Source organism: Oncorhynchus keta, chromosome 18, assembly GCF_023373465.1.
Source record: "Oncorhynchus keta strain PuntledgeMale-10-30-2019 chromosome 18, Oket_V2, whole genome shotgun sequence".
In the NCBI taxonomy this organism is placed as follows: Eukaryota; Metazoa; Chordata; class Actinopteri; order Salmoniformes; family Salmonidae; genus Oncorhynchus; species Oncorhynchus keta.
The window spans coordinates 13,053,676-13,080,299 of NC_068438.1; the positions used below are offsets into that span (position 1 = coordinate 13,053,676).

Here is a 26,624-nt window from a genome sequence, read left to right on the forward strand (position 1 = left end):
TGCAAAGGCGGAAGGCAGGCGGTACGAGGCGTTGTGGTTAGATCTTTCTCGAGAAGAACAGAACAGTCAGTATAGAATAAAACAATAATAAAACCTGAAGTGTTAGATTTAACGTTTACGATTTGAATATGGATACGAAAGAAGAGCCTGTTGGGAAACGGTAAGACATTTTAAAATGAGTTCTACATGTATGTTTTCAGTTAGACATCGTCGACGACGTATTCCAAGTGTTCTCGTAGCCTATTGTCTGTCGACTCCAAAATAAATTGGACATGCGCACCCATGTACACATCCGAAATATTAAAATGTTTATTAACACATTTCATTTTTTTTTTTTTAAGTACAATTCACTTATTCCATTTTTCAAGTATTGTCTCCCAGGGGCGTCATGTACCCCCAAAATCTGAGAGGGCACAAAGTCCATAAGGAGGAACTGCTTTTTCCTGCTATTTAGGGACAAACATCTGGGTAAGGAATGTAAGTCTTATTCAGTACATTCAGTTATTGCTTGCATTTCTGAAGTCAACCAATCTTGCCGCACAGGCATGTGTAGCTGATGGGAATGTGTGAAACTTACTCCTCAGCCTGAAGGGTCCCCACTTTAGGCTTCAGCTATCTTTTCATGTGGCGTTGACTGGTAAGACTCTTCAGGAGAGTGGTTACTTGTGCTCGCTAGCAAGGCAAAGGATCTGATCTCGCTCCAGGTATGGTCCGAAGTGGTACTCGCTAAGCAAGCAGCGTGATGTGTGATGTCCCTTACACATGCCAGCTAAAATAGTCAGCCAAGCTACCTACTCTAACTTGATTGATAGCCTGATATGGCTTCTTGGTAGCTAGTTATGAAGTTGGGAGATTAGGAACCTATCTGGGCTAGCTAAAGCCAACTTGATAAAAACTATGGCTAGTAGTATTACAGACAAATGTTATTATCCTTTTATATATAATATATTTATTTTTACACATGACAACTCTGCGGGGGCTTGTGCCCCCCAATGGCCATGACACCTATTTGTCACTGCGTTTAGATATTGGCTTTGTAAATAGTCCAACAACTATTAGACAACATTATTTTATTTGTTGTAGAACACTTTGAGCATATTTAAGTATTTATTTTGATACATAGTTTTGGTTGAGGGATTAACTATAATTCAGGATAGGATTGAGCCTACCCAATTCACACACCTCAGTATCATCAATCTTGCCCTTATCATGACTCCAGTTGCATTGCATTGGGTCATTCCATGTAGGCTACTTATAAGCTGGGTGTGGGAAATGGTCTGATGCTGCCTAAATGCTCTATCTAAATGTTGATACCCCTTGCTTGCGATCTATGGTTTTGGAACCCTTTGGAAGCTAACTTTTTGTTTTTATATCGAAGATAAATATTTGTTCAAAAGGTTAAAGAGAGAGGCCTAGTTCAGTCAAAATCTATATTTGGGTAGATTTACCTTGAGTTGTCTGAACTGAAAGCCCATGGTGACAAATCCACAACAATATTTTTTGGGGGGGGAATTTTCAGCTTGCAGTGCAGCATTGTTAACATTGGTTTGGCTGTTTACTTTCATGAAATTTGGCCATGCTGGCTATGGCAGAAGTAATAAATAGATGATTGCAGATTCACCATGGGCCTTCAGACACAACTCTATGTCAAGATAATTAGACCCAAATATACATTTTGACTGAACTATCCCTGAACAAAACACCTTTTATAGGACTCTATCGTGTTTCTGCGGAGGGCTTAGACAGGTTCACAGTGTTTGGTAGTCTTAAACAAATCTTTACCTTTTCAAAAGTATACATCTCATACAGTATGGGCTTCAATTGAAGACACATACCATGTCAAATACAAATTTAAATATATTTAAGTTTGAGTTTACATCCCAATATTACATTGAAATATAACAAAATGCCCTGTTTCTTTCTTGAGCTGTACATGAAAAGACTATTCAGAAATGCTCAGTGGTTGCCTGGTTACCCAAACTCCTTGCCACACCCATGGACATTAGTTTCTTCTCCGCAATGAGTCTGGATCGGAGTACCTCCCCGACGATTTCTAGAACACAAAAACATTCTAACCATCCTGATTGGTCCCAGAAACCGATGGGTTGGGCCAGAGCAAGAACACATGTGGATAAAGCGGCATTTTGAAAATTTGTAATTGGCTTTGATACTCTGGTTAGAGATGATCCAATCCCTGATTACTTTGTTTTGTACAATACCCCTCCTTTTGACATCACCACAAATGACTTCACCGATGGTAGTCTCAAATTGAAGTATGTAGTGAACATAGAGCAGTGGAAAAATTCAGTTTGAGTCAAAAGGCAAGCTCAGTGGGTCAATATTCCACTTCAGTGATTCCCCAACATCTTGTCAACATGTGCACAGAAAAGGGAGCAGATATCTCATAACAATCTGTCTGTATAAATGTTTAACTGTAACAAGGCCCAAGTGTTCTTTAGGTGTCAAAAATCTCTATCAAATTGTATAAAATCTTTTCATTCCTGTAACTTAAGACAGTATTTTTATGGCCAAAATGACATTCTTTGATATAGACTGTTTTTTCAACCCCTACAAATAAAACAATTGTAAGATAGATTCATAAAATATCTTGCACTCTTTAATCATGTAAAAAAAGCTGACGAACAGGCTGGCTGAGAGGCTCCAGCTCACTCAAATACCCCTCCCCCACCCCAACATACCAGCCACTGAGCTATAAAGATCCCAGGAGTTAAACGGATCTGGCTCCAATGAATTGACCAATCAGCAGTCAGGGCCTTGCAGGCAATGCACTCTGACCCCTTCAACACAACAACTGTTACTTCAACAGCAACAAGTACATTATGGGACAGTATGGGCCGGCTGCAGTATTGCTGTGAGATACGAGTGTGACATCATAGCCTATATCAAGGCAGAAGATGGAAACACAATCATCTATTGACAAACAAAATGTTATTTTGCATAGTGTGGGCTGTAGCATTTACTTTTAAATTGTTTGAATAACAATCAATTGTGCAAAATGCGTGGCCAGTGTGTTTGGGAAAGGTGACTGTAAAATATTTAAACATTCTGGCCACACCTCTACAGAAATGTAATCAAATTTGCCATTGTGCTTTATTAGAAAGTAACATGGCCTAGTTCAAACATTTCCAAATCATACAGCAAATGAGGGCGTTTTCCTTACCATAAAAGGTGCATTATTCAGGGGGGGTTGTGACGCTCGTTCACAAGAGCGCAAATATAATATGGTTCTGATTTATCAATGAAAACATGCGTGTATGTTGCATATGACAGTTTGATAAATCCCAATTTGTGGCACACGAAAATCCTAGAATCTTCACGTACGCCAGAAGACATTTACGCACGGTTGATAAATTAATTGAATTAATCTGGTTTTAATTTGCCCCAAATCTAGAAGTCAGTGATTGGTTCAGATTTGGTCAGGTCCAAATTTTAACCAATCATAGATGTCTATGTTTCACAAGTTTGGACAGTACATTACAGTACAGTAGTGCACAGTGTGGTATAGTACAGTACATTCAAGAAAAGTTTAGTTTAGTACTGTACAGTAAGGAAGAATAGTGGAGTAGAGTTCAGTACAGCACACAAGAGTATACTAATGTACTGAACTTTAATGTACTTTACTGAGCTATACTCCACTTGACTGAACTGAACTCTACTGTTCTGTTCCCTGCTGTACTGTAGAGCGTTGAATCCCACGGGACCTGCGGGTCCCTACAGAGAGCATTGCCATTCGGTAGCATTTCTTTCATGCTGGGAGCGGGCGGTCAGACGGACAACTTTGACATGATCAGATCTTTTAGTCCTGCAGATTATTTTGAACGGTTGTCTTTGTTTAATTTTTTTGTGTGTAATCGATTGTATTAAAGCACCTCTGTCGCACTATTCACAAACTCTCATAGGATAATTATTCTTCAAGTTCAGTTGCTTACATCATCTCTTTTTTTGTGTTGGGTGTGTAAGATCAAATGTGCCCATGCATGTTCTCGGTAAAATAACTAGGCCAGGCCTCTCCAACCCTGTTCTTGGAGAGCTACCCTCCCGTAGGATTTAACCCCAGTTGGAACTAACCTGATTCAGTTTATCAACCAGCTATTGATTATGATCAGGTGCGCTAGATTAGGGTTGGAGCTAAAAACCTACCTTCCAGTAGGTCTCCAGGAATGGGGTTGGAAAGCCCTGCTGTAGGCTATATGCATGGGCGGAGAATCACATGGTTGTTTTTCCATGGAAATTAACTTCCTAGGTATGATGGGCCGGTGGTTCCTAACCGGTTTTCCGATGCCCACTGGTGTGCCTTGAGTAACTCTTAAGTGTGCCATGAAACTTTTCCTAATCTTGATTAGACATTTTTTTTTTTTAAGAAACTCATTTGTAGACGTGGAATGCACATGGAATTTTGACTTGGGAGCACTAGTGTCGGTCAGATACATTAAATGGCACATGGTTGCATCTGTACCCTTGTTTCAGGTCCAGTGCGCTCAGGCTGTTACAAATGTATCATTTGAGGGGCACACATCATGAGTCATTTGGATTATTTTACTTTGTCTTTGAAAACAATTAGCACAGGAAAGTCTGGTTAGGCTTAGCCAAAGTAATTTATTTCTTTATGTATGGCTTTGGGCATAGCCTCTGCTATAGAAACAAACGGAGCAGGGTTTGTGTCCCTGGTTGCACCTTAACAATGCAGAAAACCGCTCATCTGTAGCCCAAACTGTTCAAAACTAAAGACCAGGACTGCTAATCAAGCTGCCTCACATACACATAAACTAACTTTGTGGGACTGTGGTCGGGTTCAGGACCAGTTCTTGCGGGAGGAGGTGGGAGTCGGACAAGACATCAGTGGGAGTGGGCGGGCGTGGAATGAAAAGCAGCGGGAGCGGAATGAAGAAATCAGTCCCACACTGTACTGTATTCTACTGAGCTGTACTTTGATGTCCAAACTTGTGAAACAGAGACTTCTATGATTGGTTAAGATTATGTCCGGTCTGGACCAACCATATTTGTTTGGTAGCGGATGGCATTAAAATAATAGCCAGTGTGTAGAATAATACCCAAATATGCGAAGGAGGATATTGCACATTTCTACCTTTTTTTGTGTACATATTTAGTAGGCATCACCATGAAGAGAATGGCATCCATAATTATGCATTTCTGTGTGGTACAGATCCAGGACCCATGATGGAATTCTGTTACCTCATTTCTGTTACCGGGTGTAAATCCACTTTACTTACTGTAGTTCTGCACCTTTTGAATCTTAATTATGAGAAAATTATTTTGAAAAACGTGGTCACATAAAAAGGGAGATTTTTACCAAACTTCTGTTACCAAACTTTGCATCTGCAGAGTTCTTCCAGTAATGTTTTTTTTTGTTTGTAATATGTTCAGGGTAAATTGTTAAAAGTAGTTATTGTGGATGGAGTTGTGTGGTTTGTTAAACTTTGAAATCAATGTTTTTAGTTTAGCATACCTTTTTTTGTGAAAAATCTGAATCTCAGTGCAATTCCATTACTGTGGATGTGCCCTTATGTTGCCTGTTACTTAGGCTAATTCTTTGAGAACACTTGTATATCTGACCATGTTCAAATCAAACCGAGCACATTCTGTCACACCCTGGCCAATGACAACTCATGACTCACTTCATATTACCTCAGCTGGTAAGGATCTGTTACAGTTATTATATAATCAATTACATTTTCTTTGGATAAACACAGATTGTGGAGAATTCCTGAACCATTTCACCCAGCCTGCAGTCATACATCTAGATACACATCGCATCTGTTTTAAACTTCCTGTGAAAAGCCATGGGGAAAGAAGTGGGCACAATCTCAGTAGCTCTTTGAGACTATTGGGGTCAGATGCCATAAACAAGTTAACAGAGCCTGCCTGTGTCCCCGTGGAGCGAGGGAGGAAATCAGGGGAGGGGGGTAAGAGGAGATTGAGGGCTGTGGTTTAGGTAGGATCGTTTCCCTTCTCCATCCCAGGCATAGTGTGACTTGGTGAACACGTAAACTGCAAATGGTGGCCCTTACATGCTGAATCAAAGCGGAAACAATTTAGGAAATACATTTGGTTCCATCTGTTTGTATGTGTGAGTTTGAATATTTGCTTATTGGGTTATGGAGGTGTGATAGCGAGAGTAAAAAGGTCAGAGAAGTTTGATAATGAAGAGTATTAAGCCAATGTTTGAAATTATAATTTTGTTTGGTGTCTGAGAAGGAAGTGGATATTACACTGTAGATACAAAGTGGATGTTAAATATCTAGTTTGGCATTGTGGACCCAATGACTGACTTCACAGAAAAATATATTGAAATCTGTTTTAACGGGTTTTAGTTCTTTTGATTGGTTAGAATTTCACACATTGGAAAATTCGATAAATCAAAGGATGTATCTTCCTGAATGAACACCACCTCAGTATGCCTTGGTGTGTTCTTCTACTTCTCTTCCTATCTTATCAATTCCTCACGTTTTTTTTCTTCTCCCTCTTCCCTCTATCCAGGTCAAGTACGGATCAGCGGAAGGTGCGTTCCCGGGATGCGGCGCGCTGCAGGCGGAGTCTGGAGACGGAGCTGTTCTACAAGTTGGCCCACACCCTGCCCCTACCCCGCAGAGTCTCCGCCGACCTGGACAAGGCCGCCATCATGAGAGTGACGCTCAGCTTCCTTCGCATGCACCACCTCCGCTCAGGTGGGCTCCCATTGGCCAGTTTTAGTGGGGCAAAAGAGTATTTAGTCAGCTACCAATTGTGCAAGTTCTCCCACTTAAAAAGATGAGAGGCCTGTAATTTTCATCATAGGTACACTTCAACTATGACAGATAAAGAAGACAAAGAAAAGAAAATCCAGAAAATCACATTGTAGGATTTTTTAATGAATTTATTTGCAAATTATGGTGGAAAATAAGTATTTGGTCACCTACAAACAAGCAAGATTTCTGGCTCTCACAGACCTGTAACTTCTTCTTTAAGAGGCTCCTCTGTCCTCCACTCGTTACCTGTATTAATGGTACCTGTTTGAACTTGTTATCAGTATAAAAGACACCTGTCTACAACCTCAAACAGTCACACTCCAAATTCCACTATAGCCAAGACCAAAGAGCTGTCAAAGGACACCAGAAACAAAATTGTAGACCTGCACCAGGCTGGGAAGACTGAATCTGTAATAGGTAAGCAGCTTGGTTTGAAGAAATCAACTGTGGGAGCAATTATTAGGAAATGGAAGACATACAAGACCACTAATCTCCCTCGATCTGGGGCTCCACGCAAGATCTCACCCCGTGGGGTCAAAATGATTACAAGAACGTGAGTAAAAATCCCAGAACCACACGGGGTGACCTAGTGAATGACCTGCAGGGAACTGGGACCAAAGTAACAAAGCCTACCATCAGTAACACACTACGCCGCCAGGGACTCAAATCCTGCAGTGCCAGACGTGTCCCCCTGCTTAAGCCAGTACATGTCCAGACCCGTCTGAAATTTGCTAGAGAGCATTTGGATGATCCAGAAGAAGATTGGGAGAATGTCATATGGTCAGATGAAACCAAAATATAACTTTTTGGTAAAAACTCAACTCGTTGTGTTTGGAGGACAAAGAATGCTCAGTTGCATCCAAAGAACATATCTACTTTGAAGCATGGGGGTGGAAACTGATCCGTGTAAAGGAAAGAATGAATGGGGCCATGTATCGTGAGATTGAGTGAAAACCTCCTTCCATCAGCAAGGGCATTGAAGATGAAACGTGGCTGGGTCTTTCAGCATGACAATGATCCCAAACACACCGCCCGGGCAACGAAGGAGTGGTTTCGTAAGAAGCATTTCAAGGTCCTGGAGTGGCCTAGCCAGTCTCCGGATCTCAACCCCATAGAAAATCTTTGGAGGGAGTTGAAAGTCTGTGTTGCCCAGCAACAGCCCCAAAACATCACTGCTCTAGAGGAGATCTGCATGGAGGAATGGGCCAAAATACCAGCAACAGTGTGTGAAAACCTTACAAAAGACTTACAGAAAACGTTTGTTATATACTCTTTGTTAGCAATGACAAAGTATTGAGAAACTTTTGTTATTGACCAAATACTTATTTTCCACCATACATTCATTAAAAATCCTACAGTGTGATTTCTAATGTTTTCTAATGACGTGTGTTTCATGTCATTGTAGGGGACACGAGTGAGGAGCGCGTCACAGATGGGGACGAGGACACGGTGGATGGGTTCTACCCCCGGGCGCTGGCAGGCTTCATCCTGGTGATGACCGAGGAGGGGGATATGATTTACCTGGGTGACAGCGTCAGCAAACACCTGGGCATCCCACAGGTACATACAGCCCCATGTTCCTGGCAACGTCTGGGTCATGGGTTCGATTCCCACTGGGGCGATCCATATGAAAATGAATGCACTCACTGTTGTGAATCTCTTTTGAATAAAAAGCATCTGTCTAATTGCATATAGTAGTACTATAGCCGTTTACAATTCCACTGCTGTTGTGCGTTGTTCCCATGTGTTTACAATCAGGCTGTATCCACAAAGTTCTATTGAGTATAGTCAGGTAGAATGAATCAGTTAAAGACTTAGTAGAATGCTGACATTATACACTTCCTGCTCGTCGAACATCTCATTCTAAAATCAAGGGCATTAATATGGAGTTGGTCGCCCCTTTGATGCTATAACAGCCTCTACTTTTCTGGGAAGACTTTCCACTAGATGTTGGAACATTGCTGCGAGGACTTGCTTCCATTCAGCCACAAGAGCATTAGTGAGGTCGGGCACTGATGTTGGGCTTTTCAATTCATCCCGAAGGTGTTTGATGGGGTTGAGGTCAGGGCTCTGTGTAGGCCAGTTAAGTTACTCCAGACCAATCTTGGCAAACCATTTCTGTATGGACCTCGCTTTGTGCACGGGGGCATTTTCATGCTGAAACGGGAAATCCCCAAACTGTTGCCATAGAATTGGAAGCACAGAATCGTCTAGAATGTCATTGTATGCTGTAGCGTTAATGTCCCTTCAGTGGAACTAAGGGGCCAAGCCCAAACCATGAAAACAGCCCCAGACCATTATTCCTCCTCCACCAAACTTTACAATTGGCACTTTGCATTTCAGGCAAGTAGCGTTCACCTAGCATCCGCCAAATCCAGATTCGTCCATGGGACTGCCAGATGAAGTGTGATTCATCACTCCAGAGAACGCTTTACACCACTCCAGCCAATGCTTGACATTGTGTATAGTGATCTTAGGCTTGTGTGTGGCTGCTTGGCCAAGGAAACCCATTTCATGAATCTCCCGATGAACAGTTCTTGTACTGACGTTGCTTCCAGAGGCAGTTTGGAACTCGGTAGTGAGTGTTGCAAACAAGGACAGATGGTTTTCACACTTTGCGACCTTCAGCACCCGACGGTCCCGTTCTGTGAGCGTGTGTGGCCTACCACTTCATGGCTGAGCCGTTGTTGCTCCAAAATGTTTCCACTTCATATTAACCTCTTGCTCCTACCTGACACGCAGGCGTCCCATCTAGACATCTGGAAATGCAAATGCGCTACGCTAAATGCTAATAGTACTAGTTAAAACTCAAACGTTCATTAAAATACACATGCAGGGTATTGAATTAAAGCTACACTTGTTGTGAATCCAGGCAACAAGTCAGATTTTTAAAATGCTTTTCGGCGAAAGCATGAGAAGCTATTATCTGATAGCATGTAACACCCCAAAAGACCCGCATGGGACGTAAACAAAATAATTAGCATATTCGTCGCTACACAAACCGCACAATAAAATATAAAACATTCATTCCCTTTGACCATCTTCTTTGTTGGCACTCCTAGATGTCCCATAATCACTATTGGGTATTTTTTTTCGATTAAATCGGTCCATATATAGCCTAGATATCGATCTATGAAGACTGTGTGATAAACGAAAAAAATAGCGTCTTGTAACGTCATTTTTTAAAATTAAAAAAGTCGACGATAAACTTTCACAAAACACTTCGAAATACTTTTGTAATGCAACTTTAGGTATTAGTACATGTTAATAAGCAATCAAATTGATCACGATGTATATTCTTTAGCTGTCCGTCTGGAAATAATGTCCGGGTAAACCTCAACCAAAATATCCGGTCGGAGACCTGAAGAAATGGCTTGTTTCTTCTTCGTTTGACCAAGAAACAAAGCCTCGGCAAATGACAAGACTGTTGACATCGTGTGGAAGCTGTAGGTATTGCAACCTCAGCCCCATTTATTGTGGTTCGCCTTTATCAATGGGTTGAAGTGGCGGATGGATATATATTTCCATTTTCAGTGATCAGATTTTCCTGCGCTTTTCGATGAAACGCACGTTCTGTTATAGTCACAGCCGTGATTTAACCAGTTTTATAAACATCTGAGTGTTTTCTATCCACACATACTAATCATATGCATATACTATATTCCTGGCATGAGCAGCAGGGCGCTGAAATGTTGCGCGATTTTTAACAGAATGTTCAAAAAAGTAGGGGGTAGGAGTAACAGGTTAACATCACTTAGTTGACCAGGGCAGACATTTGACAGACTGACTTGTTGGAAAGGTGGTATCCTATGATGGTGCCACTTTGGCCTTACTGAAAAGCTCAGTGACTTTCAATCTACTGTCAATGTTTGTTTATGGAGATTGCATGGCTGTGTGCTCAATTTTATACACCTGTCAGCAATTGGGGTAGCTGAAATAGCCAAATCCACTCATTTGAAGGGTTGCCCACGTACTATTGTGTATATATAGTGTATGTGCTCCATATATGTGCTTCCTTTTCTTCTTTCAGAATAGGTTGTCTCTGAGAACCCTCAAATTCTACAGAATTTTATATATATATATATATATATATACAGTGCGTTGCGAAAGTATTCGGCCCCCTTGAACTTTGCGACCTTTTGCCACATTTCAGGCTTCAAACAAAGATATAAAACTGTATTTTTTTGTGAAGAATCAACAACAAGTGGGACACAATCATGAAGTGGAATGACATTTTTTAACAAATCAAAAACTGAAAAATTGGGTGTGCAAAATTATTCAGCCCCCTTAAGTTAATACTTTGTAGCGCCACCTTTTGCCGCGATTACAGCTGTAAGTCGCTTGGGGTATGTCTCTATCAGTTTTGCACATCGAGAGACTGACATTTTTTCCCATTCCTCCTTGCAAAACAGCTCGAGCTCAGTGAGGTTGGATGGAGAGCATTTGTGAACAGCAGTTTTCAGTTCTTTCCACAGATTCTCGATTGGATTCAGGTCTGGACTTTGACTTGGCCATTCTAACACCTGGATATGTTTTTTTTTAACCATTCCATTGTAGATTTTGCTTTATGTTTTGGATCATTGTCTTGTTGGAAGACAAATCTCCGTCCCAGTCTCAGGTCTTTTGCAGACTGCATCAGGTTTTCTTCCAGAATTGTCCTGTATTTGGCTCCATCCATCTTCCCATCAATTTTAACCATCTTCCCTGTCCCTGCTGAAGAAAAGCAGGCCCAAACCATGATGCTGCCACCACCATGTTTGACCGTGGGGATGGTGTGTGTTCAGGGTGATGAGCTGTGTTGCTTTTACGCCAAACATAACGTTTTGCATTGTTGCCAAAAAGTTCAATTTTGGTTTCATCTGACCAGAGCACCTTCTTCCACATGTTTGGTGTGTCTCCCAGGTGGCTTGTGGCAAACTTTAAACAACACTTTTTATGTATATCTTTAAGAAATGGCTTTCTTCTTGCCACTCTTCCATAAAGGCCAGATTTGTGCAATATACGACTGATTGTTGTCCTATGGACAGAGTGTCCCACCTCAGCTGTAGATCTCTGCAGTTCATCCAGAGTGATCATGGGCCTCTTGGCTGCATCTCTGATCAGTCTTCTCCTTGTATGAGCTGAAAGTTTAGAGGGACGGTCAGGTCTTGGTAGATTTGCAGTGGTCTGATACTCCTTCCATTTCAATATAATCGCTTGCACAGTGCTCCTTGGGATGTTTAAAGCTTGGGAAATCTTTTTGTATCCAAATCCGGCTTTAAACTTCTTCACAACAGTATCTCGGACCTGCCTGGTGTGTTCCTTGTTCTTCATGATGCTCTCTGCGCTTTTAACGGACCTCTGAGACTATCACAGTGCAGGTGCATTTATACGGAGACTTGATTACACACAGATGGATTGTATTTATCATCATTAGTCATTTAGGTCAACATTGGATCATTCAGAGATCCTCAATGAACTTCTGGAGAGAGTTTGCTGCACTGAAAGTAAAGGGGCAGAATAATTTTGCACGCCCAATTTTTTTAGTTTTTGATTTGTTAAAGAAGTTTGAAATATCCAATAAATGTCATTCCACTTCATGATTGTGTCCCACTTGTTGTTGATTCTTCACAAAAAAATACAGTTTTATATCTTTATGTTTGAAGCCTGAAATGTGGTAAAAGGTCGCAAAGTTCAAGGGGGCCGAATACTTTTGCAAGGCACGGTATATTCCACTTTTCTTAACTTTATATGTATTATATTTTTTTTAACAAATTTAAGTGTAGCCATGTAATAATACAATCAACAGTCATTACAAATAATCATCCCACAATAGTGAAGTGGGAGCTAAAAGTTAATGGTGCCATAGATTACTCTGCAGAACAAATCTAAGAGTCTGGTTGGATTGCCAAGAAAATGCAGACATCATGCTGTTTGTAGAAGTTAGCAAATACAAGCTACAAAGCACCTGGTGTGATATTCTCTGACTTAGTATTTTGAGAGAACCTGCACTGCAGCTTTTCAGAATCTGTAATTCATGGGAAGGGGCCTGTGTGGTATTGTATTGACATGGTTATATTGTTATTCTGTTGTCTAGCTGGAGTTGCTGGGTCAGAGTGTGTATGACTTTGTCCACCCATGTGACCAAGAGGAGCTACGGGATCTCCTGGCGCCTAGGCCAGGTGAGACAAACCACCCTTTGTATGTTTGTGTGTGTGTGTACGTACGCATGTGTGTGTGTGTGTGTCTATGTTCATCATGCATGCTCACATAGGTTCCAACTCTACCATCTCTCCAACCCAGGTGTGTCCAAGAAGAAACCAGCGCAGCAACACACAGAGATGAACTTCTTCCTTAGGATGAAGAGCACTCTGACTAGTAGAGGGCGCACTGTCAACATAAAGTCTGCCACCTGGAAGGTACGTTTGCCCCCAAGAATCCTCCAGATGTGACGCTTGGCAATCAGGCCAAAGAGTTCAATCTTGGTTTCATTAGACCAGAGAATCTTTTTTTCTTATGGTCTGAGAGTCCTTTAGGTTCCTTTTGGCAAACTCCAAGTGGGCTGTCATGTGCCTTTTACTGAGGAGTGGCTTCCGTCTGGCCACTCTACCATAAAGGCCTGATTGGTAGAGTGCTGCAGAGATGGTTGTCCTTATGGAAGGTTCTCCCATCTCCACACAGGAACTCTGGAGTTCTGTCAGAGTGACCATCAGGTTCTTGGTAACCTCCCTGACCAAGGTCCTTCGACCCCGATTTCTCAGTTTTGGCCGGGCGGTCAGCTCTAGGTATTCTTGGTGGTTCCAAACTTCTTAGATTTCAGAATTATGGAGGCCACCGTTTTCTTGGGGACCTTCAATGCTGCAGTCATTTTTTGGTACTCTTCCCCAGATCTGTGCCTCGACATAATCCTGTCTCGGAGAACTACGGACAATTCCTTCGACTTCATGGCTTGAGTTTTTCTCTGACATGCACTGTCAACGGTTAGACCTTTATATAGACAGGTCTGTGCCTTTCCAAAACATGTCCAATCAAATGTATTTACCACCAGTGAACTCCAAGTTGTAGAAACATTTCAAGGATGATCAATGGAAACAGGATGAACCTGAGCTCAATTTTGAGTCTCAATGCAAAGGGTCTTAATATTTATGTTAACATTTCTAAAAATCTGTTTTCGCTTTGTCATTACGGGGTATAGATTGATGATGATTTTTATTTAATCATTTTAAAATAAGGCTGTAACATAACAAAAGGTCAAGGGGTCTTAATACTTTCCGAATGCACTGTACCTGCTGTCAACTTGTGCACTAGGTTAATATATGAAGCAGATGGCGTTCTTCATTTTGCCTGTTTCATTATGAAGTCGTTCCCCAAGCAGCTGATTGAGTCAGTCACGTGGTATATTGGTTTGCAAAGAGCACACAGAGCAAATGGAAGCATTGTGACGTGCCGATCGATCCACAGCGAGGTGATCAAGTTACACTTGAAACTCACAACTGTTTGCTAGCTAATTATCTTATAACTAACTATACATTTGACTATCTAGGATGTGCCAAATACATTTTCTCCAGCTATACATTTGGTTTGGTAAGTTGCTAGCTTGCGAGATTTACAGCAGAGATGAGTACCCTCCTTGATCAAGATTCCTGCTGTTAGGCTGGACAATAGAACGAGTCAAAATTCACCCAAGGCTGAAAAACGGCCAAAGAACGTTGGTTGAGCTGGAACACTAGTTTATGTCCGCTTGTTAACATTTAGCTTGTGTCCGCTATGGAGAGAGAGTGCACACTAGGGGGCGCTAGCGGTAATACCCAGGAATGATACCGCCCAACCCTGTTAGGGCCGTCTTTCACCATTCAGTGAGATTCATATGTAGCCCAAGTTGCTGTTTCCAGTGATGTTGCTAGGACATTAAAGAAACATCAATTAACATGAGATGAAGGCCAGGACACTTGATCCAGCTGAAAGGTTAGGTATCTCTGGCAGGACAGGCTGGCTGGCTGGCCTATATATCAGGGTATTGTCTGTACCCTCTCCAATCATATTCTAATGATGAGACGTGGGGAAGTAACCATGTCTCTCTGGTTTATGAGTCTGGTTCTCTATTTAATCCAGCCTGCCTTACGTTCTTTCCTATTGGAGTGACTATGGCTTGCCTACATCATTGGTAGCATAGATGGTGTCCCCTATTGCTTCTCGCATTTCTGCTTGGCTCGGTGTCGAGAGGCTTTATTTTCTTAACATTTCTGGACTTTTTGTGGAGTAAACATTTTTGACCATTATAAATCACATTTTTTCCTAACCCCTAACATTAACCTCTAAACCTAACCCTTAAGCTTAAAATCGCATGTGAACAAATTCAGGACATGAAAGAAGTCCTGACTTTTCAAAAAAGTTGTTTTCCTACCTTGTCAGGACATATGGGTGAGTTGTTAGGACATTGGGGTACTGAACAGATAGGAAAACAAGTGTACACATGTGCACCGACACACAGGGTAGGGGTCCATCAGAGACCATGACGGTCAGAAAGCCTTGACTCAGTTACGCTCTGGACTCCAGTAGAGGTGTGTTATTGGGGTGAGTCTGTGTTCTCACTCTTGGCCATGTTACAAGGGTGCCACATCCCAATTTAACACTGTCATTCCAGTACCTCTCCATCTTTCAGTTAGTTGGTCTGTGCCAGAGCTCTGGTCTAAAGTAGTGCACTTTATAGGGAATAGGGTGCCATTCGGGATGGGAGCCTTACTCTTCTATTGAAGAATCCTTAAAATGTTTTCACTTTCTTCTAACAGGGCATGTCTAGCTTCAAGTCCCACTGTGAATGTTGCTTAACATAGTCCGTCTGCCCTGAGTTGACACTACAACAGAGATGGGCTACACGTGGCCCCCATTTTAGTTTAAAGACCCTCGTATCAATTCCCACACAAAATAAAACGAGCAACTGCAGCCCCTTATGATGAGTTCAGATTTGTGTCCCCCATCCCTGCTCTACTACTTTCACATGGGCCCTGATGCCCATTCATGTGCCCTGTAAGTATATATGGATAGCCATTGTTATCTTACTGCAGTCTGTGGCCCCCAGGTGCTGCACTGTACAGGCCACATGCGTGTGTGCTGCAGTGGCGAGGATTCATCACCTCCTGCAGGCAGCTTCATGACAGTGCTGTGTGAGCCCATCCCCCATCCGTCTAGTGTGGAGTTCCCCCTGGACCGGAGCACGTTCCTCACTCGACACAGCATGGACCTGTGCTTCACACACTGCGATGGCAGGTGAGGCTGAGCGAACGAACACACACACACACACACACACACACACACACACACACACACACACACACACACACTGGGTGTATTCTTTTGTGCCGGTTCTGTTGCAAAACATTTCTTCAACGTGATGTAAAATATGTTGGGTTCTTAAACGGAAGTTGTAGTTGATTTAAATGTTATGATTTCCACGCGTTGCTATTCCAATCCGAAAAGCGTTTGGCTCCAGCTGCCAATCTATAAATGAATGGGGGGGGCAGGACCGAGTTTGGGAAACCCTGCTTGATAGTGGAGGGAAGTCACTGGGGTCACTTCCAACTTCTTCCAGTCGCAAAAAAAAAAAAATTTTAAGAGCGACACGACTGAACTGAAATTTCCGTTTAAGAACAAAATGCAACTCAACAGCGTTTGGAGTGAAGTTTTGTTTGCAAAACGTTTTTGCAACAGAATCAGCGTAAGGAATACACCCATGATTAAACCAGACCGAACACTCACTTTTAGGCTAGTACACACACACACACACACACACGGCAACAGAAACCTCACACACATACACCCCAGGGTTTCCGTTAGCCGGTAATAGCAGGCTTTTGTTCGAACAAGTTAAATTATTTTTTTTGTAGATGGAAATACGTTTGACTGGGCATGCGGTCTATGGGTTAATTTGCATAATCTAGTGAAATTTAATATGTGCGTGTGTACAGTATATTCGTTATGTAGGTGTACAGTATATTAGTTGTATCTTATTTATCACCCGCATACAGATACAGAGCCTTTGAGTGGAAAATCTGTCAGAACTCGCAAGAGGTGCTGCTGCACCTGGGAACTCTGAAAATACGAGGTCAAATCATGACATCCGTGATCTTCAGGTTTGAAAGGCGGAGCTCTAGCAAGAGGCCCGCGTTGGAATTCCGAGATGGATGGTTGTTCAAAACAAATTTCAAAACAAAAGTTTTCCCGTTAATTGCATTCAGAATTCAGTAAGAAGGACCGCACATCGTTGCATCCTCGACTTGTATGTTCTGTTAATACGAGTTACCATATTCTAAAAGTGGTTTCTGTCACTCTGAGCACCGTGGGTAGACGCCCTAATCAGGTTACGCACTTAGTGCATATTGGTCCGGTACATTTCTCAAATATCTGGTCAATTAAAATGTTGCCGGTCAAATGTCCGCTGTCACATTTTCCGAACAGAAACCCTGACGCACACACACACACACACACACTGTAAAGGGGATTGTCAAGTGAATAAAAGCAGGGGTTAGAACCGGTTCAGGGAACAGCACCAAAAAAATGTAAAAGAGCAACATTTTTCGAGGAACGGAAACAGAACCGGCAACGAGTGTTCAATCTCCAGTGTTCCGGAACAGAACCGTTATTTTCAAATCTTGAGAACCGTTTAATAATATTTTTTGTTTAAAATATATGCATAATATCTAGTATATAATGATGTAATTCAGTAAAGTGCTGATGCTAGTAATAGCCTAAACACATTCCAAGTCATGCCATGATGTTCAGAACTTCAAGCCCCCTAAAAGTTCACCCCTTTTTCTCGCTCTCTCACCACTCATGACATTTCAGTCGCACCTGCACTTGTATGCCCAATCAAACAACATGTGAACTACTTGCTCACCTGTTCCGTAGCAAGCTTCTCTATCCACGCTAATTGGTGGAGTAAATGAATGAGCTGAATGTAAAATAATGTTGATTTCACAAGTTTTTAAAAAATTACGAAAAGGAACTAAATAAACCATTACTTTTGGGTGGATTTGACCCGGTTCAGAACTTTATTATATTATAGGAGTTCTGTTCAGAACGGTTCCCAACCCCTGAATAAAAGAGGAGCAGTTGCCGATATAGTCAATCATAAATCAATTAGATTTCATACATGTTGCAACAGGGAGACAACCTCCAACATAGAAAAAGTCTGCCTGGACTCCTCGGATAAGGCCCTTCATCCACTATCAGCAGACAACTGTTCTGTCAACAAGGTCATTAAATGTTCTCAGACTGCAGCTAAATCAGTGGCCTTAGCCACCGTCGGCACAGATTACCAGAAAGTATACCATCGGCACTTAAACAGGTCAAAGGTCTGTTTTTAAGAAGTTAAAAGATATCAGTAGTCAGTTAAAACAGATAATTATAGACTAACAGAAGAAAACTACTTAACCAAACATGTCATTAACATAGCAGCACCCACTCGTAGCACGCGTTCCAGCAGGTATATCTCACTGGTCACCCCCAAAGCCAATTCCTCCTTTGGTCGTCTTTCCTTCCAGTTCTCTGCTGCCAATGACTGGAATGAACTGCAAAAATCTCTGAAGCTGGAGACTCATATCTCCCTCACTAGCTTTAAGCACCAGTTGTCAGAGCAGCTCACAGATCACTGCACCTGTACATAGCCCATCTGTAAAAAGCCCATCTATCTACCTACCTCATCCCCATACAGTATTTATTTATTTATCTTGCTCCTTTGCACCCCAGTATCTCTACTTGCACATTAATCTTCTGCACATCTACCATGCCAGTGTTTAATTGCTATATTGAAATTACTTCACCACCATGGCCTATTTATTGCCTTAACTCCCTTATTTTACCTCATTTGCACTCACTGTATATAGACTTTTTGTTTTCTTTTGTTCTACTGCATTATTGACTATGTTTTGTTTATTCCATGTGTAACTCTGTGTTGTTGTATGTGTTGAATTGCTATGCTTTATCTTGGCCAGGTCACAGCTGCAAATGAGAACTTGTTCTCAACTAGCCTACCTGATTAATAAATAAAGGTGAAATTAAAATAAAATTAACATGATATTAGCATGGCTAATTCCAGTTTCACCTCCTAGGGGAATGTCTCCCTCGGGGTCTCTCCACATATACAATTATATTTATAACATATCATTAACAAATAAAATACAGGAAATAATTTAATAAAATAATTTCCCACTACACACAGACAGACAGCTGGAGGTGGTCATCCCCATACCGTGGGAAAGTTTATAACCATTGTTGCCCACTCTCAGCGGGGCTCATAGAATTACAATAACTCATAACTAATTTACCCCAGCAGATTAAGATACCATGTTATACCATTCCCTCTTGCAATACTACATCATCTCTGGTTGTTGACTCCAAGCTGACCTCTCACCCCTGACACCTCCTTCTGTCTCCACTGTCTTGCCAGGGTGTCAGAGCTAGTAGGATACGAGCCAGAAGATCTGATTGGCAAATCTGCCTACAAATTCCATCATGCCCTGGACTCAGATCATGTGACCAAGAGCCTGCACATCCGTGAGTCTCTGAGAGCAGTGTGGATTGTAGGTGGAAGGGCCCATGCTAAAACATTGGTTTCACTGAACTAGACCGCAGTCCAAATTCAAAGTAGACAGCCCTCGGCCCTAAACACCTCAGCTACAGCTGGCTAGCTAGTTTTATAGTTTGGTCATTTATTCCAATACATTTCAGAACTCCCAAACATGTTTATGAAGCTAGATCCTTTTTTATAGGGTCCTCATTACGACACTAAGCAATTTGCCAATGATAAAATCAATGTTATGTTATATATATATATATATATATATATATATATATATATATATATATAATGCAAGCTAGCTCCATAATTTTGTCTGACATGCCAAAAATGCAGCAGTTTTGATTAAATGTGACACTTTGCGGCCACCGAAGTATGACGCGACTACAGTTTGCATTGAATTGTGGGTCATATCAAACCCCACAAGTGATTAGTTCTTCACTCGCTCCCTTGAGCAAAATCAAGTGCTGAGGGGGCAACGTTACGTCTTGATCTCACCGATAGTGTTATTGTGCGAAATAGTAAGCAGCATCATCTGGATATGTGTGCAACAAATGTTCAACATTCACCTTCTGCTACCATTTCTGTCAAGCCATCATCAGATAGTTTGACGCTTACGTTCAATAAATCCAACATCTGCACCACACAGAACGTAATGCTACTGTCTCTGCAACGCAGTGCTGCAAGGAAATGAATATACTTCTGGTGTACCAAAATGCCATGACGCTGTCAATCAAACTGCATCTGGTTTAGACTGGGATTTCCCCCAAGGGAAAGTGACTAGCACAAGGGCTGAGGGGGGTCAAAATAACGTGTTTGGACTGCAGCCCTAGTCTCCTTTGTAACTTTATCATGTGACAAATGACAGTACTATGAGAGTCTGTGTAACACTGTGTGTTATGCCTGTGATGCATAAGTAACTTGACACTGAGTACTGGGGAAGAAGTGTTGTTGTGACAGCTGTTGTCGGGCAGACTTGATATGCTACTGTTCAGCCTTTCCTCCTGGGTGCATGTGGGAAGCAGACTGATCAGTGTGAACAGAGCCATGGACAAAGACATCAGAGCTACTGCTAGGCTCTGCTCGAATGCATTGGGGTGTTTCTCAATATGCATATACTACCATGCTCCACAATCTCATGCTCTGAGTGCATTCTCCCAGGACGTTCTCTTGAGCATGTTCTTGTGAGGATGAGAGTGTGGAGAACACATAAAACATGACATTTAAGAAGCACTCGCACTCCCCCCTACTGTATTACCTCACACTATACCTCCCCATTCACTGAACCTTCTTCCAGCCAGGGTAATGGCAACAATGGAGACCAAACAAGATATACACAAAGCAAACATTTTACTTCATAATTATCAGCTAGCTATGCTGACTTGCCTAGTTAAATAAAGGTTTAATAAATGTGAATCATTATAATCTAGCTAGCCAGCTCGTTAAACAGGCAAAAATGACCTAAAACTAATGTTTTGCAAGGTAGATGTCAATTCTTCGTGGGTAGTTGGCCACAAATAATTGTTAGCTAGCCAGTTAGACCTATTGACTTACGCTTTGATCAGACCGATAGTTTTATTATGCGAAATAGTAAGCAGCATCGTCTGGATATGTGTTCAACAAAAGTTAAACATTCGCCTTCTGCTACCATTTCTGTGAAGCCGTCTACTACCAGACCGTTTGACGCTTACGTTCGATAAATACAATGTATGTACCACACAGAACGCACTGCAACGCAACGCTGCAAGGCAAACGTAGCATTCCATTGGAAATTAATTGAACTTCTGGTGTACCAAAATGCAATAACGCTGTGTCTGGGCTTGCAATCTACGCACAATACTGTGGGTATTGTAGGCAGGGTAACATCCCCAAATTAACACAGCATGTATTTATTAATGTATCAAGATAGAATATTGTATTCTGACAACATATGAGAGTTTATTTTTCTCTCGCTTCAGCTCAAAGAATGGCTGCCATTGATTTTCAAGAAATGTGCGTATTTCTATTACGCGGTTGCATCATATCTGTGTATACTTTCCGTTGAAGCTTGTATCGACGCATGCTTCAAAATACATTCAAACGGGAGTACGCATTCGAGAAGTGCCCTCTGTGCTCCGTTTCGCATACTTTGATTTAGACCGGCAAGGTAGTATGCATTTTGAGAAACATCCGTAGTCTATCGTCAGACCACTGAGGCTTTGAGTAGCAACAATCATCATAGAAAAAACAAATATATATATATATATATATATATATTGACTGAATTATATCAGAAACAATTGTATAATAACAGACACATTGTATGTAATCCATCAGTTTTGGTGGGAATTCAGGTTTCACCTTTGACATAAATTGTTATTTTGTGACAACCTAAAGCTTTCACCGTAGATTCCACTCATATTCATTGTTTTTTTTTTGTCAAATCCTCTTGTATATTCAACATTTGGTGACTATCTTTAAGAAAATTATAACCCCCAGTTTTATAATCTAAATGCTGTGCTCTATAATTTACCAACGCGCAAATAGTTCACATTGTGTGGAAGATCGAAACCCGTATTTAGGAGATTTGGCTGTTCCTTTTCAGGAGTGGCTTCCATTGCAGGTGAGTTACTTTGTGAACGTTTCAAATGATTTAATCATAACTTTTTTAAAAACTGGCCCATAAAGGAACACTCACCTGTAGAAAGATCGCTTTCTCCTCTGTCTTGTGGTATAAATATGGTCTTTGTGCATTTTAATCCCCATCCAAGTGTAGGCGTTCCGATCAAAATTCCGATCAAAATCTTCATATCGCTGTTGACATTTTGAAGGGAACCAGCATGTTTGAGCGGTCATGACAGACATTAGCGCAAACATAAAATCTACAGGAAATTTGCATTGTACAAGCAACGAATTGGCATTGATTTTCTTTTTAAACAAATCGACCCAGCAACAATTATTTGACAAATGTATTTTACACCACACAAAAAACAGGGAAGTAATGGCTGGAAAGGGGAATCCTGAGGTGGGCGGGGCATGCGCTTTACTAGCTTTTAGAAGTGCTCCAGTGAATTGGTCAACTTGAAGTGTGCGTGCGTGCCGGTGGGTGTATACACATGTTTTTATCTGTGTATATTTCTAATTGTCATCCACTGACCTGTCCTACCCACTGCCCTCCCCCCATCTCAGTTCTGTCCAAAGGCCAGGTGTGCACCAGTCTATACCGTTTCCTGGCTAAGAGTGGAGGCTTTGTGTGGGCAGAGACCCAGGCTACAGTCATCTACAACAACAAGACCTCTCAACCAGAGGCTGTGGTCTGTCTTAACTTTATCCTCAGGTAATGCCCCACCTCCTCATCTCCTTTTTCATGACACATATGTTCATCCCTTTCCATTCTCCCTACATCTTCTCCATACTTATCATCTGTCACTGTCTGTCTGTCTTTGTCTCTCTCTCTCTCTCAGTGTGGTGGAGCAGGCGGATGTGGTGTTCTCAGTAGAGCAGACTGGCTGTGGGCTGAAGAGTGATCCTGTCTCTGAGGCCTCCGAGGAGACCGTGTGTGACAGTGACAACAGCAGCAGTGCAGAGCTCTCCCTCCAGCTGAAGGAGAACCCAGAGGACCTCCTCCAACTGGCCCCTGTCTCAGGAGACCCCATCGTACCCCTCACAGGTCATCCTCAAACTTTAATTCACACCTTAGTACTATACTAACGTGTGGTTAGTGTCTCCCCTGAGATTGGAAGGTTGGGAGTGTGTTCCCCGGTGGAATACCAAAAGATTCTGTGGCCTGAGGCCCTACGACAGACTAGTGTACTAGTAGATCAAGCTGCCTCATGCTACAGAAGCAGCCTCCTGCCCTATGGGCCATTCTGGCTTAGACGAAGCTTACTTAATACAAATTCATTCACTGTCATGAGTGCTCACAGGGCTTTTTATGTTTGTGCCTTGACATGTGTTTCTGCAGACTTTGCGGAGCCGTCGTTCGGTCTTCCATCAAGCTCTGACTCCGCCCCAGATTTCCCTCAGGAACTGTGCACCCCTGAGCTGTGGACGCTCCTCTCACCCATATTCAGCAAGCTCACCTCATCAGCACCAGCGCTGGTAAGAACTTTAGTTGATTCTTAAATGTCAGTAAAGATACAGTACCTAGAGTCTAGTGTTCTCACTGATGAGGAGACCACTATATATCTGTCCTCGTCAGATCCCCATTGAGGAGCTGCCAATAGAGGACGAGGTGGCGAAGTTGTTTGCTGTTTGTCCAGATGAGAGCGTACAGAAGAGAAACCAGCCTGAGGTACATGCAGTATACAGCTGAACACATAATGATGTGCATGGTCGCCACACAATTACCTAGCTAGACCACACACAACAGAGCTGGATTTCTAGTGCTTTCCTATTTCTTCAATACCTCAAACTATTTTGAGAGAGGGACATTAGTAAGAGGGAGCCTATACCTGGGATTGAGCAGTCTGTCTCGTGTGCTGGTAGGACATGGAAGTGGTTGATCTGGACATGCTGGCTCCGTATATCTCCATGGATGATGATTTCCTGCTCAGCGTCCAGCTCCCTGAGACCCCTGACAGCCCCTCCCCAGAGCCCCCCACTGCTACCAGGAAACGGTAACCATCTAGTCTACTGACCCACTGCTGTCTGGGTCACACCAGTGAGAGAGACAAGACGTGGATTTAGTGACAGTAGTGTTTGGATGTTTTGGAGTGACAGTGGTGTTTTGGAGTGACGGTGGTGTTGGCTGTTTTGGAGTGACGGTGGTGTTGGCTGTTTTGGAGTGACAGACGGGGGTGTTGGCTGTTTTGGAGTGACAGACGGGGGTGTTGGCTGTTTTGGAGTGACAGACGGGGGTGTTGGATGTTTTGGAGTGACAGACGGGGGTGTTGGATGTTTTGGAGTGACAGACGATGGTGTTTGGATGTTTTGGAGTGACAGACGGTGGTGTTTGGATGTTTTGGAGTGACAGACTGTGGTGTTTGGATGTTTTGGAGTGACAGACTGTGGTGTTTGGATGTTTTGGAGTGACAGACTGTGGTGTTTGGATGTTTTGGAGTGACAGACTGTGGTGTTTGGATGTTTTGGAGTGACAGACTGTGGTGTTTGGATGTTTTGGAGTGACAGACTGTGGTGTTTGGATGTTTTGGAGTGACAGACGGTGGTGTTTGGATGTTTTGGAGTGACAGACGGTGGTGTTTGGATGTTTTGGAGTGACAGACTGTTTTGGAGTGACAGACTGTTTTGGAGTGACAGACGGTGGTGTTTGGATGTTTTGGAGTGACAGACTGTGGTGTTTGGATGTTTTGGAGTGACAGACTGTGGTGTTTGGATGTTTTGGAGTGACAGACTGTGGTGTTTGGATGTTTTGGAGTGACAGACGGTGGTGTTTGGATGTTTTGGGAGGGACAGTGTTGCTGAACGTTCCAAACTGTAACTTCCACAGAAGTCATGAGCAGGATGAAGACATGCCCTCCCAGCTGATGAGTCAGGACAAGAGACCGAGACACTTGGTGTCCCCCATCCAGCACAAACTGCTTCTCAGCTATGCCCTGCTGGTGAGGAGGGCCTTTAAGGTTGTTGGAGGAGGGGGTTGGGAACGGTGGATAACATTTGTTCAAGGTATCATTAAAATTACTTCATGCACAATGATGTGTTATTTAAGTTGAAATGGTTTGTTTGTTTCAGGACTGCCTGGAGGATGTAGACAACCCAGAGTTGGAGCTGGGGCCAATCCCCCACAGGCGGAGCCAACTGCTGACGGACAGAGACCCCATCCTTGGTGAAGCCCAGGGACTATGTGACACTGCAGGTACAAACACACGTCATGGTGCTACTGTATCTTGGGCAAATATTTAGTACGCAAATGCCAGACATGAAGCCTGTCATACTGTACCTACCAAATTCAACTTAGCTAATATCTACTGAAATAGGTGATGATGACCAATCCACCTCAGTTCTCTACCTCTTCCCCTTCTCTCTCATGTTCTCCCCCAGCCTTGATGAGGGACCTCTTCTTGTCCCGCCCACCTGACCCCCTGACCTCCTCTCTGACTTGAGGAAGCAGCTGCCAATCTTTCCCTGCCAGCTGGGGAGTGCTGAGATCACAGAGCCTCAACAGGATTCACACACTCCCCAACCAGACACCAGCACCTCCAACTCGGAGACCTCCTCACTCTTGCCATCCCATGTTCACAACAACAGCCTGTTATGGTGTTCCTTCTTTTCTCTCTGAACTACTCTTTCATGTCTCAGAGTAGGTGGCAGTACTAGGTTCACCCCCCTTCTCATTCAGGGTTGATAAGTGTTCTCCTCTATTCTTGCGAACACTTGTAGACTTTAGTCTAAACACTACACTTGACCCCATGGTGCTTCCGAGGTCAGAACAGAAAAAAGAACGTATGTACAGTAAGTCTGACAAAGTGGTGTTTTAGGACACAGTGATGACCCTTCAGTTGGTCTATTGTTGTTTAGTACGGTATGTGGACCTGACAGTCTGTACAGGACATTTAGGTTAATTATTATATTATTATTTTGTAACAAACGCACAACGGTTATAATATCTCCCAATAATACCTCAGATCGATCGTCAGTGGCATATATATGGGTCATTTTTATAAGAAAAGATCAAATGAATTACTATCAACACAAGCCATTGCTATTGACCAGTTGGATGCAGTACTCAGGCAGTTGTTACCTCAACAAATAATCTGTAGGTCAAACTCGACTGTCATACAAGGGCTCTTTGACTGCCATCTCTTTCCAACCAAACTGACAAATAATTTGAGGCATCTTTTTACCTCATCTTTTTTTATATACTTTACATGCTAGACTTTAGAACAATTTGATGTATTAAAATAATGTTTTGTATGCTCGCTTATAAGACTACTATTGTATGAACCGCAGTGTTTTCCTTGTTTTTATCATGTATTTCTAGGTCTCACCAGATGATCACCTTATCATTTAATCAGTAATGCTTTCTTTTCGGAATATGATTGCTATTTTGCAAATCCAGTGGATAAATATATGATATACGCCTTTTGCGTATTCATTTCACACCAAGTAGAAATGTTTACTTAACACCTTGTCAATTACTCTGTTGTTGTCTTTTATTATGAATCTATCGTTTAGGAGAAAAGATCATTGGTTTGAAGCACACACAGGATTTATTTTAGTTGCATGTTTATAAGATTGCATTTAGATTCATCTTAATGTTTTAGTTCCATTTAGACATTTTGCCTTTTATCATAACTTTCATTTTCAAAGACTAGTGTTATTGACTGAATAAACTGATAGACAAATTCACGTTTTATGTAAAGAAA

The 26,624-nt window shown here is 42.2% G+C and overlaps 1 protein-coding gene across 1 annotated transcript; it reads left to right on the plus strand.

Moving 5' to 3' along the window:
• Positions 1-26,624, plus strand: LOC118397298 (hypoxia-inducible factor 1-alpha-like). The gene is made up of 15 exons (XM_035791918.2): positions 1-160; positions 6,520-6,707; positions 8,173-8,327; positions 12,844-12,928; positions 13,050-13,165; positions 15,826-16,013; positions 19,192-19,298; positions 22,489-22,636; positions 22,764-22,969; positions 23,264-23,400; positions 23,501-23,593; positions 23,788-23,918; positions 24,749-24,860; positions 24,991-25,114; positions 25,300-26,624. Exons 1-15 carry the CDS (start codon positions 129-131, stop codon positions 25,359-25,361), a joined length of 1,884 nt encoding a protein of 627 aa, XP_035647811.2. The 5' UTR covers positions 1-128; the 3' UTR covers positions 25,362-26,624.

Coding starts and splice junctions, on each gene's coding strand:
- LOC118397298 (XM_035791918.2), top strand. CDS start 129: ATGGATACGAAAGAAGAGCCTGTTGGGAAACG. Junction 12,929..13,049: donor TCTCCTGGCGCCTAGGCCAG/GTGAGACAAACC, acceptor TCTCCAACCCAG/GTGTGTCCAAGAAGAAACCA. Junction 23,401..23,500: donor CCTCATCAGCACCAGCGCTG/GTAAGAACTTTA, acceptor TGTCCTCGTCAG/ATCCCCATTGAGGAGCTGCC.